This window comes from Caenorhabditis elegans, chromosome X, assembly GCF_000002985.6.
Source record: "Caenorhabditis elegans chromosome X".
In the NCBI taxonomy this organism is placed as follows: Eukaryota; Metazoa; Nematoda; class Chromadorea; order Rhabditida; family Rhabditidae; genus Caenorhabditis; species Caenorhabditis elegans.
In genome coordinates, this window is record NC_003284.9 from 13,105,106 (window position 1) to 13,126,535 (window position 21,430).

Consider the following 21,430-nt stretch of genomic DNA (forward strand, 5'->3'; position numbering starts at 1 on the left):
ACGCGCACTCCCTCCACGAGGTGGCGTGACATGGGGTTGCACTCTATACTCCCGCTTATCTTTTGTTTTCTCCCGCATTCAGTTTCACTCTGTCCGCGTTTCTTTGACCGCATCCGTTGATACCAAAACTTGCAGGAATTAATCTTCAAAGTCAGCGCCAGATTCAATTTCAAATGACTTCCAAATGGCCCGCTACATCATTCCTTCTGTGACCATATCGTACGTTTTTTTGGCATTTTTGAAGGAAGTCTAAAACATTTCTTGCTTTTTTCAGAGCAATATATGGAGTGTATAAATCATATTGGCCAGATCAAAATGACAAAAAGATAATTCTTTCTGTAGATGACGCTGTCAAACTACTAAATGTCAATACAAACACATCGGAGGCTCTGCGGTTCATTCAACACACAGAGAGTAAGGACCATCTGCCCATTGCCCTAATTATCGATTTTCATTGCAGGCAAGGAATTCCTCAAGTCGTTAAATCCAGCGGCAGTAGCTTTATTGGCAAGATCTGGCTCAGAGCTTTGTATGAAAATTCCAATAAAGTCTTGCCTAGATCAAAAGTTGGATGTCACAGAAGCATTAAGAAAAGTAACTTTTGTGTTATATCTAAAAATACAATTTACAATTTAGTTTAACCTCGGCGACAAATGGAATAGCAGCATAGAATGGATAAATCGAGTTGCCTGTCCGGAAGAAGATTTGTCTTGCTCCGATGAGTGGCTCGTGCGGCTTCCAAGTCAAATTGAGAGGCTACGGAGAATGTTACAGTTGCTGTATTTAACTACAGAGGTTTGTCTTAAACTATTCTTGATGTTGTTTTCGAGAAAAACCTGCTCGAAAACCTGCTAGAAACACTTTCTGCAGTCAAAAAAATTAGCAAAAAAATAAACGTTCTCCTGGCCAATCGCTGGAAAAGTTTGGGGAATAATTTGCAAAATTAAACAAATCATTAACAAAATTAAACATTTAGGTTTTTGTGCGACAAAAAAGAAATTTATAAATATAGCCAAACTTTTCAGAAAACATTTGATGTCTCTGCAATCGACGTCGACGTTGTCCCGTTCCTTTTCAATGTCTACGCAGAGTTCTACCATTCAAACGTGGATATCGCCGTGCTCGCCATCAAAATTCTAGCCAACATTGTTGGAGAGGATGAAAAGTACGCAAAATCAATGCTCGACTCCGAATGGCTACCACTGATAAGTACGATGGTCACCAATGGAAAAAGTTTGATGGAACGACTGTTATCGCATAAAGTGAGTGTTTTTTGATTGATAATGGGGTTTTTTGTGAGAACTAAAATGACAAAGAAATCACGTTCAAGACGAAATGTTTTTTAGGTATGTCAAAATGCGCTGAGCTCATTGAGATCCATCAATTATCGGCTATCATCAGATGTTTACGAGATGTATTTACCGGATGAAGAACCCGAGGTAACTTTTGCTTCCGTTCCAAATATCTGTCAGAAGAATTTTCATCTATCAAAAACTGAGGTTTTACACTACCTGCTGCCTGCAGACAAGTGTCACGTGAGGATACAAAGTGCTAGAGGTGTTTGCGGAGCAGAAGTTGAACTTAGCTTTGTTATGTTTGATCAGCGTGTAGGCAACTCACTTTTTTGTGCACATGAAAAATTTAATTATGAACAACTTTAACAACTGGCATGAACGATTAAAATTTCAAATTTCAGATAGATATAGTTCTAATTCACGGACTGCGTGGCAGTGTGGCCTACACCTGGAGGCAGAAAGATTCCGATGAAAACCTCCTCTCGTCTTGTTGGCCCAAAGATTGGCTTCCGTTGGATATCAAAAAGCCTTTCCGGATAATTGGACTAGAATATCCTTCATACATCTTCCATTTTACCGGAACGCAACAGAGCTTACAGGTAAGAAGCAGAATCATTTAAAAAATGTCTTGGTTATTTTTAAAAATAAAAAAAAAGTATTCAAAAACTTTGTGGGATTTCTTATGCAATAAAACATTCCCATCTTACTCTTGTAATTTTGTTCCGTATTGGAAGCCAATTTTTAAATTCTAGACCCGATCCGAAAGGTTCAAGGAGCAACTGGAAATAGCTGGAATAGGAAAACGGCCTGTCCTTTTTATTTGCCACTCTATGGGAGGTCTTCTCGCCAAAAAGCTGCTTATCGACTCAACCAATCTTCTTAAAAACACTGTTGGAGTGTTGTTCATTGCGACACCACACAAGGGAAGTCCTGTCGCAAACTGGGGATATTCAGTGTTTCAACCAACTGAAGACGTACGGATGCTCAATGAGAATAATGCGATTAATAGAAAAGTGAGCTTTTAAATATTCATTATTTTCTGAAATTAAGTCGTAAAATTCATTTTCAGCTGAACGAAGATTTTTCGGCAGTGAGCAAGGAGATTCCGGTTATTGTTAGTATGGTGGAGACCGTGGAGTCGAATATTATTGGTGAGTTTTTTGAAAACGATTTAAAAGAGTGTTTCAAATGCTCAGTAATAATTTTGATTTTTGAGAGTCTGTTGCATACGTTAATCAATTTTAAATTTCAAAACCCCTCGCAAATTATAAAGTGAAGAACTTTAAAATAATTGTTCCTGGTTAGTTAGCAGCTTCTGTTTCTAAAAACAGAACACATTCCAGATTTTATTAAAACGGCAGTGTCAAAAACAGTTATGAAAAATCGTATAGGTATACTGAAAATCCATTTAGGCCTTTCTGAATTTTTTATCATGACAAAACTTTCGCTACAAAAGCATTTTGTTCAGGAGGAGATAAACAATTTTGAGCGCAACATTTGCCTAGGATTCCCTGCGAGGAGTTTCATTTGCAACAATTTTTGCTCTAGTTCCTTCATTTTTTCTGTTACATTTAAGAAATTAAAAAATAACTTTTGAGAAATGAATGACAAAACAAAACTAAAATCTTAAACAAAACTTTGTTTTTGTTGCCAAAGACCACTTGCCAAAAAATAAATATTTACGCTGATAAAACAAATTTTCCAAAAACTGATCATTTTCCAATTGCATAATGAATTCCAGCCAACGCCAAGAGCATCGTCGTTCCCAACAAATCGGCAGTATTTGAGCAAGGAGCCGTGTATCATATTGCGGATGTCCATCTGAATCTGTGCAAGCCCACCCGGGACAGCGCTTCTTATGGAGTCATTATCAATTTTTTGCAGGACTGCCTGCGCGAAAGTGACAAGCGGAAAAAACTTTAGCTTTTGTATAGTTTTTGTACATATTTTGTAGATTTTTTTGTGTTGTGAGAGTTACTACTTTGTATCCCTGTTCCGTCATCGAAAATTCCTTTGAACGAGCCATCAATTTTGAGAAAATTTTACGGTTTCCCGATATCATGTTTTAGGAAATTTTTTTTTACTTTTCTTTCCTTGTTTCTGACTTTTTCTGACCTTTTTCTGCATAAATATTTGGTTTTTCAATGTTTTTTTCACCAACAAACAATAAGGGGATTGTACCTGACTGAGAACAAACTTTATTGAACCATAACTATAGAATCATTCACACGAAAAAAAGTAATGGATGGAGAGATGTATTTCAATATTTTCCTATTCTCGAATTCAATACCACATTTTCATTTTTCTGTGGATAGATAGAACCGTCCCTTCAGCGGACAATAAAATAAAAAATTCCATTCTTGTGATGTGACAGCCGAAAAAAAAAAGAAACAGAGACATAAAACGGTTTAGATATGCGCGCGTAGAGGAGGCTTGGCAGTTGAAAAACACGTTTCAAACCTAAAGCTGAACATAGTCCAATAATGATTTGTAAAATAATGCCACCCCGCAAAAACCCACGCCATCGGTATGTATGTAGTAGAGCATGTGTACAAAAATATACCCCCACGCTCTTGTCTCGTCTACCCCTTTTTATGTTTTAACGAGAAGGTGAAAGAAATTGGAGATAGAAGAAACAAAATCAGAAACAGGGCGAAACGCAAAAAAAAGACGCATAAATCGAAAAACGACCTCTCGATTTTTTGCCCAATTTACTTATTCCCTTCCGCTTTGAGTACTACATTTGTACTACAAGAGGAGGCAAAACGTTTTTTTTTTGAATGGCCTTTCTTCTTTGTCTTCCAAATTGGTAGACAGCTTGAAACAAAAAGTCAAATATCAACTGTTTCCAATCTATACTTTTTGTTTGCCACTTGTTCCAGCAATTTTCAGTTGCGTTTTTGTAAGTTGGAGAAATTTTCAAAAAAAAATTATTTAGTGAATGCGTAAGAACTACAGTTTACAACTGCACAATCTGCTCCACATCTACTAAATATCTTGATCTGCCTTTATTTAAATTTGAAAAAAACGTTATAAATTTCTCCGTCCCCTTTAAACGGAAACGTTTTTGGCTATTGTATTGAGCAACTGACACCAATCTAGGCTCGCGATATATCATTTATATTTCACATCAGGGGTTTTCAATTCCGGCAAATTGCCGATTTCAGATTTGCAGGAAATGTTCAGAGGGATTTTTTATAAGACGGAAACACTTAAAACTGTGTCTTTTTGAATTTTTTCCGTTTTTCTACACATTTTCATAGAACTTTCTTACTTTTCAAAATAGATGTAGAAAAAAAAAACATTCATAAGATTCGTGCAATTGTGCCATTTGAAATAGAAATTCTCAAATTTCCAAATAAATAAGTGCGAAACCACAATTTGCCGAAAATGTTCGGCAAATTGCCGTTTTCCGGCACGGCAAATCGGCGGTTTGCCGATTTGCCGGAAGAAATCGTTTGCCGCCCACCCCTGATTCAAATCACAAAGCAATATACCTAACTTCGACCGTCTAAGTCCTAAGTATTAGAATTAATAAGTAAGTTCTATGAAGCTCTTGTGGCTATCTCAACTTTTCCAAACTATGGTACTTTTGTAGTGTTAACAGTAATTCAATTAAATCATACAATCACATATCACAACAACATTCTAAAAAGTGTTGGAACAAGCATCTCTAACCCAATTAGCCTCGTAATGTAGCAGATACCCAAAACTTGGCCCGATAGTTTTTTTTGCATAATCAATGTTAACTGAGACACAATGTTACCCCCTTTCTTCCCTCACCCACCAAACTGGCAAGAAAGGCGGATATATCGGCTTGTTTGATCTTTTTCAATGTCAAACACTTTTTTTGGCGTACAGCAGGGGTGGTGACACTGACTGCCCTTCTACAGACGGGGGTATATTTGGCATTTCACCCGCTCGTATTTTTTTTGGCCAGTTGCAGATGACATGAAAAAACTCATCGCGTTATTTTTGTTTGAACCGTTTTTGGTAGAGATTTAGAAATATGTTTAGGTGTGGTGGCAATTTTGACGGATTAACTGGAAACCGTTATTTTTTGGGGGGGGGGGGGGGGGTTTTCCAATAACGACGGGATGATTTATTTGCGATCAGAGTTGTTTTTTTTTCAACGTAGAAACTATTTTAAAAGCTTAGATCTTTTTCAAAAAAACTTTTTACCGTTCAATGCCATTGAGAAACTGCGTGAATCAATAAAAAGAAATAAAAATTTCCAAAAGTAATGAATTTCTTAGAGACAGACCATCACTTATGTTTTGCACTCTATTGAATTTTGATACAAAATCTTAAGATATCCAGAATCTATATTTGAATTATCATGATTTTACGTGTAGCGGAATAAGTTTGAGCCTTAAAATGTAAAGGTTATCTTTTGTAGATTTTGTAACAAATTTGATTTTTTTTTTCAAGATTTTTACTCTTTATAACATTGCCCATTTATTTTAGAGTAGTTCTATCGAATTTAGGTTTCAGACGGTGTAATATCAACTTCCGAAAATGTTTCTTCAAACTGATGTTCATTATCATCCACAATTAGCTTTTAACTGAGTAACAACACAAATTTCTGCAAATTCCTACCATATTAAACAAATATGTTTAATTATGTTTAAGGATTGCATTACATTACTCTGCATTGAACATATTTTTTAACTCACTCAATTATTTGTTTCTGTCTCGTGATCAATTATCAGTATGCAAATGAACGATCTGTTAGCTGCATTGTACTTCATGTACATGTAAACTGCCAAAATTATACATGTGTCAGTTTCTAAAACACGGTTTTTTCCTTTTGTTTTATTGTTCTACTGCATGGGAATTGTTGTCAAGGCGTCAACCCATCGTTTCATATGAAAACCGTCCTGAAATTGAACAAAAAACGCGCCTATTGTCCAGACACTGAAGAAACCTCCCTTTTCACCCAGAACTTTTGCGTTTATGACACTTTTTACGTACATGAATGTTACAGTTGTCAACAAATTATTTATTTATTCAATTTTAAAATATGGTTGGAACGACTTTTTAACTGGCTGACAGATTTTTTGCATTTTTGAAAAAAATCAACTTTTTGAAATATTCATTACCATTCATTTTTCGTTTATTCACTAGGAGTGTATTGAATCTGAAACAGTAGGACAACCAGTTGTTTGGTCGATTTTTTATTTTACCTTTGTTCGGCAATTATTTCCGTTCATTTTTTGTACGAACGGACTTGGATCTATTGACGTAAAATGTGAAGAAAATTTGACAATTTAGGGTTTCTCCTTTAAGTTTTGGACAATTCTTGTGAGTTGAATCTATGAATATTTAATAAGCTTTCGGGTTTCGCTTTTCAGTCTATTTGAAAACATTTTTCTCCAATTTTCATATAGAAGGCTTCAGTGATTTTTAAAATTGACAAAAAAAATTAACATTAGTAATTGTGAGAATTTGCTTTACAACATATGGTACCACAATGCCTATGGTACCACAATGATAATTCTTTTTTTTTTGAAAATTTTTCATTTCAAGCCAAAAAGTGGTGAAAACTGAGTTTTAAAGCACTGTCAGATGCTATAATTCTTTGAATTATAAACAGTTTCAGCATAGTTAAAATATGAACTGAGAAATTTTTTAACGACTTCTGAAGAATTGATGAATACAATCCTTTTCCAAAATATTTATTTTTGATCATTTTAGAACCAAAGTAGTAGTTTTTGTTGGTGTTTGCATGGTGAGCCTTGAACTCTGATAATTTTTGTGAACTATAAGGTTCTTTAATTGAAGTTTCAGTTTTACATTTATCTTTTTTTGTCATTTCTCGTCAAGCATATCCCTTACTACACTCAATCTGTATCAATTCACTACTCACTATCAAATATGTCTTTCTCGATGCTTCTATAAGTGTACTTAATTTTTTTCTAAAGTCATTCTTAACTACACAAAAGCGGTAAAATTACATTCCAACCCGCACACATATTACCATGCCCGCAACGACCATCGGATCCTCACCACATTTGACAAGCCTCATTAGTTTTCCTCTCACATATCTTAACAATCTTCCTTCTTCCTATTCCAATTCTCCTTTCATTTCTATTCACCTTTGGCGGACAAGTACAACAGCACAAAAAAATGGTTGGAAGAGGGAAATGATAGGAAAAAGCTTATTGAAGCTTACAAAAGTATCTTTAGAGGATCAGGCGTGAAATTGTGGTTCTCCTCAGACTTGCGCCGACAACATTTAGCGCCATGGATTTATCTTCTCTCGCCGCACAAAATAGATATTCTGTACTATACTGATGAAGTGTGAAAGTAGGAGGTGCCAGTGGAGTAGATTCAGACGCAACTTCAGATATGCGAAAGCTGCCAGTCAAGCTTAGGTGTAACTAATCTTGCACCGGTTTAGGTCATACCTTTAGATCTTCAGATCTTTCTTCTGTTATCTTATCTTATCAATTGAAATTTATTGAAGACACAAAATCTGAACAGTATTATATTTTGAAGACCTCAAAATGTTGTAGATTTTGTTAGGCACTTTGTAAATTTCTGTACAAAGTTATTATGAAATTTTGGGGTTTCTTTTTGAGACATGCTGATATGACGAGTATTAAAGAAAAATATTAATTGGAAAGAACGCTGAAGAAATATAAAAATTTGTGGAAAAAATACTGTGACCGCATACAGTTTTTTGCTGCTCTAGCAAACTAGATAATTGAGTTTTAGAGTTATTTTTCTATAATATTCCGTTTCCATAATATCATTCCGGACAATGTTCTGTTCCAATTCTGTGAATTATTTTCAGACTTTTTTTTATTCTCTTAATTCTACCACTTCTTCACTTACTGTACATCCAATCTTTTACAACTACCTGGTACTTAATGTTTTTTTTTCTGTATCACAAAATTCCTTTCTTAGTAGCCATGGTTCTTTTTTTCAACTAAATTTTATTTCTTCTGGAACAACCCCCAAATTTTTGTCGAAATCTTATTGGTGTTTGATTTGACGGATGCCATTCTCTGGTCGAGAACCACTTTAGGTTCGGCTGGATGATTCATCAATGTTAACTCTTTTTTGCCTCTTCTTTCAAAACTTCTTCGAAATTTTTTTGTGACCACATGATTGTTGATACCGAACAACGCCTATCACTTTTACTGGCTGACAATAGACTTAGCACGTGTTCAATGTTTTTCGACATCTCGCATCAAATGTCATTTTCATTTTCACCCCTCATTTTTCAAATTGTTATCTTTCTCTAAAATGACCTCTCGGCACGATCCGTTGGATGCGCGTGGCAGGGGCTAGTCACAAGTAAAGGGTAATTCAACATTCAGACAAGACGAAAAAACTAGATTTTACTGTTAATTCTCCTGTTTTCCAACTCTATCTCAAACGACGGAGCGTTATTTTGGAGACCGGGAGAAGACAGACAAACAGAAAGTGATCCGAAACAAACAAAAAAAAAGTGGGTGGGTCCTTTAATTGTCGCTTACATCATTTCAAAATTGTCAGTATTCTAAATTAGAAAACCAACTAAAGACATGTATCACGACGATCGTCACCACTACAATGACCACCGGTACTATCCGGGCCATGATCCTTTTGATTCTCCCCCAAGAATTACGCATATTCATACTAACGTTCAGTATGGTGGACCTGCCTCAGGTATCTTAATTTTAGATTTTTTTTAATGTTGATTTAACCTTGCTCATTGCCGTAGTGGTTTATGGATTGTGAGAATTGATTTTTGAAATAATTTTAGTTCCAGATATGGACATAGCGAAGACGTTCGACCACGAGCCGTTCAGGCACACGGATCCCAAATACAAATGTCTATGCAATAAAATGCACGTCAAGGTAACATGTTATACTTCTAAAAAATCTAGCACTTTTGATATTTCGCGTGAAAGCAAGGTCCTCATTAAGCAAAATTACAGACAGCATTGTTTAAAATATGTTTAATATCTACGGTGCCAAACAAAATTCATTGTTGCCTATTCTAAATAGGAAATTTAAGTTCAATCTTGCGCGGAAAATATATCATTCCAACATATTTTTGATTGAAACAATACATCTGTAGATGTTAGCTGCTGTTTTTAAATTTTCATGAGATAAAACGCGCCAGATTACAAATCTAGTTTTGGGGCGACTTTCCAATATAAAATGTTCCAAAATTTGTCCGTGTTTCTTAAAATCCAATACGGACATTTTCAATGTAGAAGTGTGAGAACATATTTTTAGGGCACCAGGAACTTTTAAACAATATTTTTCACAATTAAAAAAACCAACTTTTTTTCAGCAAGGATGTAAATGTATTCTAGCTTTCCTAGTCATTGTTGTAATTATCGCTGCTCTTCTGCTCATCCTTAACTGGAAGTGAGTTTTCTTTGTTTATTCGTTTCCTCAAAATTTAATTTTCTCGGTTTTCAGCATTGGAACATGGACGACACTCATCATTCATGCAATTCTTCTCCTTGGAGTCATTGCATGTGCTGGTGCATTATTCCTTGCCATGAAGACCGAAAAAGAAAACCTTTTGTTGCCAGTCGCTGGAATTGCTGTAAGTTGATCAGTGATTCAACATTTCAATCTGAAAAATAGATGTTAATTATCACCTAATATGATACAACCCGTCTTCTACTCGGCTACCCGCTGTGGTTGGTGACAGAATAAGACATGGGGCTGTGTAAAAGGTGTGGTCGATCGGAGACACAGTCGGGAGTTTAGCCATCTTTTTCAAATATTTTTAGATCATATGATAGTGAAGAAGGAAACAATGTATAGATAAATAATGAGAGGGAAGTTACTGAGGAATTTTCAGGTTCTTGGAGCAATCGTGTCAATTGTATTCCTGGTGTTTACTATTTGGTCTTTGATCGAACCAAGCGGTGTTACAGGACAACTGGTCAATAATTTTGTTGTAAGCCAAAATGCATCAATGACAGACGACCAAGGTTTAGAAGAAAATAGAGAAGGTAGGTTTCAGTATTTAGATAAGTGATAAAACTCGCTTGCAATTGTCAAAATATTGGTAAATGTAGCGTTTCAGATTTCACAGGGTTGTAAAAATAACGAAAAAAGGAAGCATTATTCTATGTTGTGCCAAAATCAAAGGCATTCCAAGCATTGTATCAACTTATTTTCTTACCAAATTTCTTGAGAAACAAAGTACGCATAGAGAGGAGCACACCTTAATATGAAAAAGTATAAAATTTTTGAGTAATAAGGCCTGGCAGCGCCAATATACCAATACTTCTCAAAATTTAAATGACGATTTCAGATAAATCTAGCAATTTTTCTTCGAAGTTTTAAACCGCTATAAAAACTTATTTCGAATTTATAAGTCTTTAAATTAATTGTGAGAATCAAGAATTTTTAGAAGATGTTCTTCAATACACGAGTGTAAATGTACACCTATTTTCAGATATCCAAACAGTTTCTGCCATTAGCGTCGTTCTCTCGTTGGCTGGACTTGCCGCCAGTCTTTGGGTGGCATTTGTGGTTTACAAATACTACATGTATTTGAAGGACATGAAGTTCGCAAGAGTCCCGAAAAATCAGGTGAATCGTTGAATTCAACTGACTTCTTGATCATTGAACGACTAGCGTCCTTCACCACTATTTTTCAGGTCCACATTGAAATCACCGACCTGAAAAAGGGAATCAACCAGTGAAGTGGCCATGTACATTCCATGTAATTACTCATAATTCATAATTCTTATAATATCTGTTTCATTTCGCTAATTTTTCAAATTTCCTCTCTTCGTCTGAAAATAGTCAAAAATAATTTACTTCTGCATATAGCCAAAATCAATTTTCTTTGCTTTTTATTTCAAAAATTTTGAAGTCAACATGTCAAATTTTCTTTCCACATTTTTCAATATTTAATTCCAAACAATTGCCATTCTGTTATCTTTTCTTTTCAAATTCTTGCTGAATATGAACAAAAAACCTATTGAACATAACAAAACCTTTTATTAAACAAATGACAACAAAGCTCAATTCAAGAACGCAGTTATACAGTGAAATGGGATGTTGAACAAGTATATCTTAAGTTACAGTATATTTTATGACAAGAATTACAGAGTTGTTCACTCGATGCACCATTGTTTTGTTTTTGACCCGGAAAACTTGTTTCTACAGGTCATCATTTGTAATGTCGGTGAATGCCTGATTCCGTTGAGGAATGCCGTCCTGAAAAAAATTGGACGTTCACTCCTGGTATTTCGTAACAGTTAATGTGTTCCACTTACAGAAATGGTAGTTAACATCCGGTTATAGTTGTGGTAATGTTCCATTACACCCAAGGGATCCGTATCTTCAACCTCATTTTTCAAAACGATGATTGGCTTTTTGGGGTCACGCTAAAAGAAATAACAATGTGTTGAAAGTTTTTTGTATCGGGGTTTACAGTTTTTGCTTATTTCATTTGAAAAAAAAAAAACTAAGATAACTAAGGTTCATTAAAGTAGCATGTGACAAGTCAAAAAATAATAATTTTTGAGCACACTGAAACTCTACTTGTAAAACAATTTTTTAATCTCACCGGAAGTTTTTCACTCTTCTCCACATAGTTTCCTTTTGAATGTTTCTCCTTCATTACTTGCTGCTCTATAGTCATATTATTGTGCTCATAAAGAATCTCTGATCCAATTGATTGGAGCAACAGGGACATCAGAATGCTCTGAAAAACTCAACCCTATTCCAATACTCCACACCTCAAGCCATACCTGGTCCGTGTCTAACGTGATCCATTCAAATGTGTCTTTGGCCATCAAGTACTCGAATTGGAACGATATTTTATCCATAACCTGTGTGATCCTCCAAACTCGTATTCTGGTTGCCCGGAATATACTTGGTTTTGGTTTTCCCTGAAATAAACACAAAAGAATTCAAATGTGTCAGAATGATAAATTACCGTTTCATCTCTGGTTGTCATTATTATTTGGCGGCGTCCAAATTTGATTTCACACGGAGTACCCGGTTTGGGGTAGTCACAAGAACAGGGGGACATAATTTCGTAGGAGTATGTCGAGAGTTGATGGCAAGTGCGGAGGAACTGTAACTAATAATTATTATACATTCTCGTTATTATGGTGGCATAAAGTTTGCAAAAAGTTGAGAAACTACTAGAAAAACTTTTGAAAACTTAACAAATCATTTTAACGTTAAAAAAATGCTCGAAAACCCAAATTTTATGAATCTAGCTCAAACAAAATCGCGTTTGAAAAATAAGTTGACTAACCATCTTACTATCATTTCTAGCCATACATGATTTCAATTTTGAGTCCAGATCTTCCTTCACTGGATCCATATGACCATTTTTGTAATCTTGCATAGCTTGTTTATAGAGTAACTCTACAAAATTTCCATCGTCCAGCAGGGGCTCTTCCACACGGCTATCCCATATAAGTTTTCTATAACAGTAAATATTTTTGATCATAATGAAATCACTATCAACATACCTTAAACACAAGAAATGATAATGTCCATTCTCGTTGTATTTTTGATTTGCTGTGCTAAGAGATACAAATGGAGCTTCAAAGTTGCGAAGAAATCTTGTTACTGTAATCATATATAGTCCTTGTATTTTTTTTCTGTGTAAATGTGAAACTTACGCAGTGGGTTGAAATTTTCAGTAGTTACGGAGTAGCAAGCGTTTGTTGGGTCACGTCCTTTTGCCATGAACAAACCAAAGTGATAAATAAACTGATCCTTGTTTTTGAAACCAAGCTTTTCGCAGATTATCTGCAAAATATCACGTTTTGGGCAAAACAAAGTTGAAAGCTTTATGAGTGCCTATTAAATGTTGGAAAGTTTGTATAAAAAATTTTAACGACGTTACATTAGGTTTCTGTCCAAAATCGAGTACTACGGATCATTTGAAAAATAGGCATGCATAGAAGACAGTAGTTACGGGAGGAGTTTACTTTTGTAGTTACTGAACTTTTTCTTTCTTTTCTGTTCTTTATTGGCAACCAATGGATGTCCAAAACTAGAACACATATTATCACATATCTGCTTTCTTGTAAAACTAGGATTTTTTTTTTCGAAAAAGCATTTAAACAAATAGCTACCTTCATAATTTCTAGTGTGCTATCCGATACCAAGCATTTGATTGTTGTTTTCTCGCCATTTCCCAAAAAAACATCTAGTGTCACATATTGGCTTGTGGCACGAAATGAGTCCTGAATTTACCAATTTATTATAATACTTTTTTAATTGATAGTTTAAAACTTACAATTTGAAATCCCAATAACTTCTTCTCAACAAGATAGTGACGAGCTACTTCTGGATGTTGGACTACTGAAAAAAAATTTTTAGTTTCAACCTAGGAAATAACTAACTTACAAGCTTGAAAGTATTTCGTAATTTTTTGTCGTCGCTCGTCAATTGCTTTTGGGTCGAGTTTGAAAAGTTTTTTGGCTGGAAACTCGGGTCCCTTATATCGTTGTGAAAATTTCTGCTTGATAAGTTCGGCAAATTCATAGAGGTGACTAAACCGGACGGAGCCATGGTACCAGCCATTTATGTGAATATTGTAAGCCTGAAAATTGTCAATATTTAAAAAAAAATTGAAAAAATTAAAAAATGACAGTTTGGTAATGTACTGATGGGTCTTTTAAGGAACAAAATTAAAAGTTTGGCAAAAATAGTTGGGAAATAATATTGGAATGACCACGTACCGTATATTTTGTGATTCCATCCGATCGTTCAACTAGTGTCTTCGTATCCGGAACATCCACATGAATCATATCGGAAAACGTTGTCTTATCCGCTGGGTCAAATGCGTTGAGAACCCGATGATTTTTGTTTTCTTCCTGTAATGGTAAAAAAGTGAATCTGATAGTTTTTTGTGCGCGTATAGAATACTTTTTATATCCCGAACTCCACGAAAAATCGATATTACTATAGGAGAAAAATAATTACTGGTGTGAGACGATGAGTGGACTGCTGCTATGTAAGAATGCCGAATAATCATGGAATAATAATATGCTGAATCAGAATCAGAATAATAATAAAAACAAGATAAAACCTGTTTTTGCTAATGTATTTGTGGCGGATTATTCATTTGAGCAAATGCGCCCTAGCGAACTGAACAATGAACAATAGCTTTTTTCTTTCTAAATGGAATATCTTTTATCGTCTATTCAACTTTTGTGCTAGTTATTCGTTTTTATCACTAAAAGAAAAAATCAATCAGTTTCACTAAACTATCTGATTATATGGTTGTGATACGTGACTTCAAGAAAGAAAAATAAATGAGTGAAAGAAAAAATTAAATAAGAAAATGAAATTGTAGGGTAGAAGGAATGAAATAAAGAACGTAAACACAATATTTTTGATTTTGAATATTATGTCGTGAGACGACCAATATGAGGGATTGGCAATCAACAAAGGTTTGTGCAGCTGTAAAATTAAATAAAGTCAGTCTGGAATTCGGAGCAAGTGAACAATAAAAATGGTACTCTCTCTGATATAGTGCCCGGTGAGCCGTGAGCCTGTCCAAAAACAAATAATCGATGAATACTGTGAAAATAGTGTGAAAAATCGGTAGACGCAGACCACGGGAGTAGAGAAATGTCGGAAAGCAATGACAGGCAAGAAAGAGTAGAGGTGGTCGTGGTGGTGCGCAAGAAAAGAAGGCAAGTGACCGGAATGGATGAACGAGATCGACTTTTAGTTTATGGTTTCTTTTTGAAGATAATGCAAAACACATCTTATCTATCTCTGATCGATGAATGATTGATTTTCAATGAAGAAGTGGACGCTGCGCTTTATTTATTTGAAAAACTGCTGCGATTTACATAGATTTTTCATTGTTTGTAGGAATTGCATCATTGTGTTTAGAACTAATAAAATTATTTGAAAAACATACATTTTTGGTACTTGTACTGCAGCCAAAAATCTTTGGAATTGACGAAATTCAATACTGGTCAACACGTAAATTATTATTCTACTATTGTTAGTCTTTAGACATAATAGTTTCCAAACCAAGTACTGCATGTTTATTAGATTATAATAAACACATTTTACCGTGAGTTTTGGGAATGTTAATGTGTTCATTGCATTTTTATATTTGAGGGTTTTCCTAATTTGTTCATAAATTTTTCCATAGTTCAGAAAAGTTTTCCTATACCGAAAAACTCAAATTTGTCAAAAATAAGTGGTTTCAATAATTTGCATTAAAATACTTTTTTTTAAATTGAAAACCTATTCGGAATATAAAAATTCAAACGAAAAAACACACAAATGTTCAGATATGTTGGCATTCATAAAAATTTGGAAGTTTCCTTCCACAAAGAAATTTATTTCGTAACAAACTCATATTTTTATAAACATTGAGGCGACTCAGCCAGATGTTTCATGTGGTTCCGAGAAATCTTTCTTGTTTTTTTATAATCCTCTTGCTTGACATCAAAAACAAGCCATAAAAAATATGTAGACAAAAATAAAAGCCAGATTGAATAACCAACGCTATTTAAATGAAAAAAAAAATCGATAAAAAGCGGAATGACATAGCGTGACATGAGAAGCGTTTCTTAGTGTCATTTTTTCAATTCAACTAACGCTATTTGAAAACTTCACATGAATGATTCATTTGGAACAAGAAACAAGAGACAATGGACTTCTTGAGCAGAAGACACTTGTAATGGTGGGGAGGAGACATGTGCTGCATTCTTGTATGTCGTTGAACAAAAAAAACGAGAAAGAAAAATGGGCAAGTATATAATCTCTTTTTGAAAATCTCGAGAGGTCAATTTCTTTTGTTATTTCCCGCCTCCCCTCACAACTTCAACTTGTTTCGTCATTGCTCAAAATTCTGCGAAAATTGTTGAACAGAACAAAAAAACAGAAAAAGAATTGCATCGACCGGGAATCGAACCCGGGCCGCCCGCGTGGCAGGCGAGCATTCTACCACTGAACCACCGATGCTTGGGAACACTACACACCAGTCTCAGTAGACATGATAGGCGGATGAAGGACGGGGGGAGGGGGAAGGACGGCGACCACTACGTAATGTAGTTTTATTCATATGAACATGTCAAGACCCTTGGTAAATATTGTTTACAAAAAAATTTATGTGGGTGGAATTTTGTCAAAAAGGATCATGTTTCAAACGTTTACAATTGATAACACTGAAGAAAAGAAAATATGATTATTAAAATGACATGGCTAAAATAGTTTTATAAAAGGTTGTAATACTATGTACATCAAGTTCGAAATTCACGTGCTTTACCCAGTATCAACATATATATTCACTTTTCATTACAATAGGAGCACAAAACATAATCAGGAGTGTGCATGATCAAATCAAATAACTTTTAGCCATAAAGAAAATGTGTCCAAAATATGTTTAACTGTTTCTGCGTTTTTGTATTGAATGGTTATATCTTTATCGCAATTTTTTATGAAAAATAACTCGCATTTATATGCGTTGTTAGATAAAATTGTACATTGTGATACATACATTTTGTGTCGTCAAACTTCTTTTTATTTTTCTGAATACACTAGCAAATCAAATTACAAAAGAAAAAGTAATTTAATCATTACGAGAAAAAATCAAAAACAAAAATATACAAGTTTAGATTTTACTACTTTGATTAGTTTTTCTAAGAAAAAAGTAATTTACGTGGCAAGAAATTGAACAGCGAGTAAGGAAATTGAAAAAGTATTCAAATAAGCAGTAAACTCGATTTGAAAGAAAACTCTGCTCGACTTTTCGAATGTGGTGAATAATAAGTCTAAAAACAACATACCTTTTCATATTGGTGGTCGATAATTGACGCATTTCTCATTGATTGCTCGATTTCTAAATCTTCTTCCATTGAAGAAGTCGACGGCTTGTCTCCATTGCTTCGAGCCATAGCAGCGCTTGACACCATAACACTACTTCTGAAATGAACAATAATTTCGCAACAAAACTAATTTGTTGAAAATCTAATTTTTGATTGGAGAAATGAATAACCCGAAAATCGAGAATTTGAGGTTGTTGTGGTCCTTTTTCCAAAATCAATAATTGAGATAGAGAATGGGGGAGAGATGGAGGAGAAGATGGAAAACGGGACTCTCGGCAAAATGGGTGCACTACTGCTAACACCGCTCTGACATGGACTCTTATTTGGCAGGAAACGTGAAGAGGATGGACACTCAGATACGTTTACACAAATCCGCATTATAAGTTTAGGAAATCAGGAAATGATTTTTCAACAATAAATAGACAGTGCACAATATGCACAAGTCGTCCAGAAAGTGAAAAAAGCACCGTACAGTTTATTTTATTGAGGCTATTATTTGAAACAGCGCATCATTTAAAAAATAATTCTTAATTTTTTGTGTGTCCCATTATGTGTAGATCATTAACAAAATTAACAAAAAAGTAGATTTTTCTGAAATTCTAAACAGCGCTTCGTTTTTTGAAATAAAAATTGTTGAATTGTGAAATGAAATTCTTTTTTAAAAAGTTCTTTCGGTGTGTTTTTTCTAAACTTTTTTTTACAAATATATGTTCCTGATGACTTTCAAAAAAAATTGATTTTTTTTAACGATTCGCTAAAAAGAAAACAACTTTTTTTTAAGATAAAAAATATATGATGCGTAGAAAAAAAGCCGTGAACCGTGAAAGTGTTATTTTTTTAAAAGAAAAATTCTCACCAATTGTATATGAGAAAAATGAAAGATGGAGGGAAAGTGTGATTGCAATTTTTTCAAGAAATAAGAAACAAATAATTATGAAAAGCTGTTGCCAGCGCTCTAGGTACACAAGAACATCAAATATTGCATATTTGCCAAGAGATTATGAAAATAAATTGAAAAAAAAAACTGAAACTTTGTAAATAGGAATAACTTTCCAATATATGAAAAACAAAATACTGAGAGCTGAAGCTAAACACAAAACAAAGCCAAGAGTTCAATTCCATCTGGACTGAAAGTGGAAGACACACATGACGTGTGGAGATAACTTTTCCCAATAGAAGAAGTTAGAGAAATGCTGACCTCAAAATTTTTGGAATGCAAGAGTAAACATTCTGAAAAACACGTGTGCATAATTTTTTTTCATTTTTTTTCACATAATTTTTCAAAAGTGAAACATGACAGCTTTCAAACCATGATTTCATTAATGATGCATTCAACGCTGATTTAAATGTTTGTTATCTGCGAATAAAAACTGAACTGAACTAGGTGGTTTGTACATTCTTAAGGAGGTACATTGTTAAAACAATAAATCCCGTTTTATGAAATGTTGGCAGCAACTACTTTTTTTTCTACTCTCGAAAAAAATTAGGTCTGATACATGAGAGCAATTTAAAACAAGAGTAGTAGCAAAATTTTTATTGTTTAATTTTACGCAAAATATTTTTTTAACAATTTTTGACAAAAGGTCAAGTTTTTGTAAACCGTGAATTTGGATGTTGTGAGTTTTCTTTCTTTTTTTTTTTAACAAATTTTTGCACCTTTGGTTCCAAACTGAACCTCAAAAAACAACAAAAATCTTTTCAAAACACAATCTGCATCTTCAGAAGTTCATTGTGGAAACAATTGAATAAAACTGGGTTGCTATTTAATTATCACCTTATATATGACGATAGCTACTCACTCCCGGCTGAAAAAAATGAGAATTCATCAGAATTGAATTGAAAAAAATTAAACCATTTTGAACTATCATTGAAAAACTTTCCAGATAATTAAAAAGGTCGCGCTATAAAAACCAGGTTTTGGGGCTTTTCTAAATTCATTCGAAAAACAAAAGAATTTGATACTACCTTTGAAAGTTTAAAAAAAAACTGGAAATTTCAAAATCGACCCGGCCGGTTTATATTTTTAAATTTTTAAAAAAAATTTATTAAACAATAAGCATATAAACTATGTATCTAGATAAAGTTTGATTGAATAGCATAATTTTTAGACTTATATCATGAAAAGCTTTGTCCACATTCACAAACATATTATTAGAAGCTAATTATCACATACTTTCCACAATATTTACCGGAAAGCGATTGTGAATTGAAATGATGTTGAACACACAGGTCGCATTTCCAATGATTCCCGTGTAATTCGCCTATTCCAATGACGATACAGACGCGATACATCTGTATTTTCATTCTCACACTCGCTTTCTTGTCAATCATTATGTCGAAACCGGTTGAATTTGAATAATCGGATCGGTCGGACTCCTCTTGGTTTGTCAACTCGTGTTCGACACATCATCAACTCGAAAACGAAGTGAACAAAAATATAGCGAAATGCAATGTGTTCTCTGATAAATTTGATGAAGAATTGGGATGCTAAGTTGAAGTTTGTGAAGCAAAAGTTATGATGTAGTTATAGCTGTGTAGTTATATTAAATGATGATAATTTGGTTTCACTGAAATAGTAAATTTCAAAAGTTTGGAAAAATGGGCTTTATCCAGATTAAAAGCTCATTTATTAAATTTATTGGCATTACTACAAAATTTTAAACTATTCCAGAAACATCTTTAAATTTTTCATTCAAGATTCAAGCTTTAAGATGGTAACTGAAAATGTTAAAATGAAAAACTCTAATCAGTTTAGTTTTACAAACCTCTCATATTTAATGGGTCAACATACAAATAAAGTCAAAGAAGTCAAGGGCACAAGTGTAAAGAAAGGCAAGATGAAAGACAATGTGAAAATAATTGGAAAATGAACTTGGCGGTTGGAGGGGGAGATCATATGGGGGTCTTTTACCGTGAAGTAACAAAAAAAAAGTTCACTCGGCTACCATTGCCTGCGCAATCGTATCGCAATTTGGCGGATGCAAAACATACACAGTATATAGCAAAAATCAGCAGTAATAGAGAAGAAGAGACACAGATTGGGTGGTTGGAAAACAATGACTGGTAGTAGGCTTCGTATGCCCGACTGCCCCTGCCCCCGAGACTGTCTTTTGGTGTGTGCATTATAGTACAGTTAATTGACTCGTTTGTGGGAAAATAATGATAATGTTTGTGCTTTTTTCTTGTTTTAATTCCTCTTCTGCTCTTTTGTTACATTTTTTCAGTCTCTTCCAAATTTTTTAAATTAACTTTTTTCAGATACAAAATCATATCTAAACGGCGAAATTTTTTAAAATTACAATAAATGCCACATAATTTTTTTTTTGACAAAAAACTATAAATATTCAAGTTGTGTTTTTAACAAATTATTAACAATTATTAACAAATAATCCTCTTTTGTTAGTGGGTTAACTAGCATTAAAATTCAATTTATTTTTAAATTTATCGCAATGAATCATTAAAATCTGAATAAATTTCTAGAAGTTAGAAAAAGCCAATTATGCACGACATTTCCATTTATCATTTAAAAAAATCCATGAGAAAATGGTTTGCAAAACCAGTAGTTTTGTTTCAGATTCCACATTATTTTCTATTTTATTTTCCAAACTCTTCACATTTGATTCAAAATCAAGGTACAATTTTCCTAGGATTTCCAATGTGTAATATTGCATGTTTCAAAAAATGTATCGTGATTGAACACATAAATTTGTTTTTTTCTCTATTTCCTAGAAACAAGATGCAATTCTGCAAATAAAATGTATAATTTTCTAATAAAACTTTTCTACATACTAATAAATCTACAGTATACTGCAATGATAATAACTTTGAGCATTTTTATTATAATAATTTTTGCAATATTCAACGGAAATAATTTCATTCGGTTTTTATATACAAATTTAAAAAATGTTAAATTACTAGAGAAAGCGATGATATCTTCCAGGATATTCGTTACCACTGATGGTTGGGAGCTCTCTGAAAATGTAAGACTTTTTAAAGCTTCTATTATAACTTTTCCCAAAGTCTGAGTTAATGAAAAACCAACATTTCCACAGAAGGATCCGGAACTCTGCTGAGCAGCATCATGCCTTGAATCTCCGTCTCACGGGCAAGCTCCGGATTTGTGCGGTTCTCCTCCTCGTGCCTAGTGAGAAGCCATCCGGTGACAAGAAACAGTGCAACAACGCAGAAGAGCCAGACGGCGGAAAAGGTGACAATGCCGGCAGTCGATGAGAAGAAGGCGTTGATTTGATTGATTTGATCAATGTTGAACGATTGAGCTGACCGCAAAATTGGAGAAGGGGTATTGAACGGTGGGATGGGAGACATCTGAAAAAAGGCATC

The 21,430-nt window shown here is 34.1% G+C and overlaps 4 protein-coding genes and 5 non-coding genes across 11 annotated transcripts; 4 read left to right on the forward strand and 5 right to left on the reverse strand.

The window, feature by feature from the left end:
- Positions 1-135: 135 nt before the first annotated feature.
- Positions 136-3,438, forward strand: F17H10.1 (GPI inositol-deacylase). The gene is made up of 10 exons (NM_077776.8): positions 136-219; positions 275-414; positions 461-594; positions 637-795; positions 1,026-1,262; positions 1,347-1,439; positions 1,697-1,894; positions 2,048-2,308; positions 2,365-2,446; positions 3,037-3,438. Exons 1-10 carry the CDS (start codon positions 185-187, stop codon positions 3,216-3,218), a joined length of 1,521 nt encoding a protein of 506 aa, NP_510177.1. The 5' UTR covers positions 136-184; the 3' UTR covers positions 3,219-3,438.
- Positions 3,439-4,054: 616 nt separating this feature from the next.
- On the reverse strand, positions 4,055-4,075 carry 21ur-15153. Its single transcript, NR_072351.1, has one exon.
- A 4,591-nt stretch (positions 4,076-8,666) lies between these two features.
- F17H10.2 lies at positions 8,667-11,285 on the forward strand. Of its 2 annotated transcripts, NM_001392869.1 has the most exons (7): positions 8,667-8,954; positions 9,058-9,146; positions 9,589-9,665; positions 9,720-9,849; positions 10,111-10,264; positions 10,714-10,850; positions 10,919-11,259. In NM_001392869.1, the coding sequence occupies exons 1-7, from the start codon at positions 8,831-8,833 to the stop codon at positions 10,961-10,963; spliced, it is 756 nt and encodes a 251-aa protein (NP_001379116.1). In that variant the 5' UTR covers positions 8,667-8,830; the 3' UTR covers positions 10,964-11,259. The 2 variants fall into 2 exon arrangements, with proteins under 2 accessions (NP_001379116.1, NP_001041246.1); NM_001047781.2 differs by lacking the exon at positions 8,667-8,954 and having other exon boundaries at positions 10,919-11,285.
- On the reverse strand, positions 11,250-17,186 carry snx-17 (the record flags this gene model as incomplete). 2 transcript variants are annotated; one of them, NM_001083293.6, is made up of 13 exons in its annotated part: positions 11,250-11,483; positions 11,543-11,653; positions 11,836-11,973; positions 12,020-12,160; positions 12,208-12,348; positions 12,535-12,706; positions 12,755-12,854; positions 12,908-13,037; positions 13,367-13,477; positions 13,531-13,595; positions 13,641-13,836; positions 13,976-14,110; positions 17,051-17,186. In NM_001083293.6, the coding sequence occupies 13 exons, from the start codon at positions 17,174-17,176 to the stop codon at positions 11,427-11,429; spliced, it is 1,623 nt and encodes a 540-aa protein (NP_001076762.1). The 2 variants fall into 2 exon arrangements, with proteins under 2 accessions (NP_001076762.1, NP_001076763.1); NM_001083294.5 differs by lacking the exon at positions 17,051-17,186 and having other exon boundaries at positions 11,427-11,483; positions 13,976-14,044.
- On the reverse strand, positions 12,651-12,671 carry 21ur-14803. The gene has a single exon (NR_072352.1).
- F17H10.8 lies at positions 16,124-16,313 on the forward strand. The gene has a single exon (NR_072353.1). It is a non-coding gene; the product is annotated as an Unclassified non-coding RNA F17H10.8 (non-coding RNA).
- Positions 16,156-16,226, reverse strand: F17H10.t1. The gene has a single exon. It is a non-coding gene; the product is annotated as a tRNA-Gly (tRNA).
- A 2,345-nt stretch (positions 17,187-19,531) lies between the features above and the next one.
- On the forward strand, positions 19,532-19,678 carry F17H10.7. The gene has a single exon (NR_072354.1). It is a non-coding gene; the product is annotated as an Unclassified non-coding RNA F17H10.7 (non-coding RNA).
- Positions 19,679-21,003: 1,325 nt separating this feature from the next.
- On the reverse strand, positions 21,004-21,415 carry F17H10.4 (Col_cuticle_N domain-containing protein; the record flags this gene model as incomplete). Its single annotated transcript, NM_001373545.1, has 2 exons — positions 21,004-21,061; positions 21,132-21,415. 2 exons carry the CDS (start codon positions 21,413-21,415, stop codon positions 21,004-21,006), a joined length of 342 nt encoding a protein of 113 aa, NP_001359564.1.
- Positions 21,416-21,430: the final 15 nt, after the last annotated feature.

Coding starts and splice junctions, on each gene's coding strand:
- F17H10.1 (NM_077776.8), top strand. CDS start 185: ATGGCCCGCTACATCATTCCTTCTGTGACCATATC. Junction 796..1,025: donor TGCTGTATTTAACTACAGAG/GTTTGTCTTAAA, acceptor CAAACTTTTCAG/AAAACATTTGATGTCTCTGC. Junction 1,895..2,047: donor GAACGCAACAGAGCTTACAG/GTAAGAAGCAGA, acceptor TTTAAATTCTAG/ACCCGATCCGAAAGGTTCAA.
- F17H10.2 (NM_001392869.1), top strand. CDS start 8,831: ATGTATCACGACGATCGTCACCACTACAATGACCACCGGTACTATCCG. Junction 9,147..9,588: donor GCAATAAAATGCACGTCAAG/GTAACATGTTAT, acceptor ACTTTTTTTCAG/CAAGGATGTAAATGTATTCT. Junction 9,666..9,719: donor CTGCTCATCCTTAACTGGAA/GTGAGTTTTCTT, acceptor CTCGGTTTTCAG/CATTGGAACATGGACGACAC.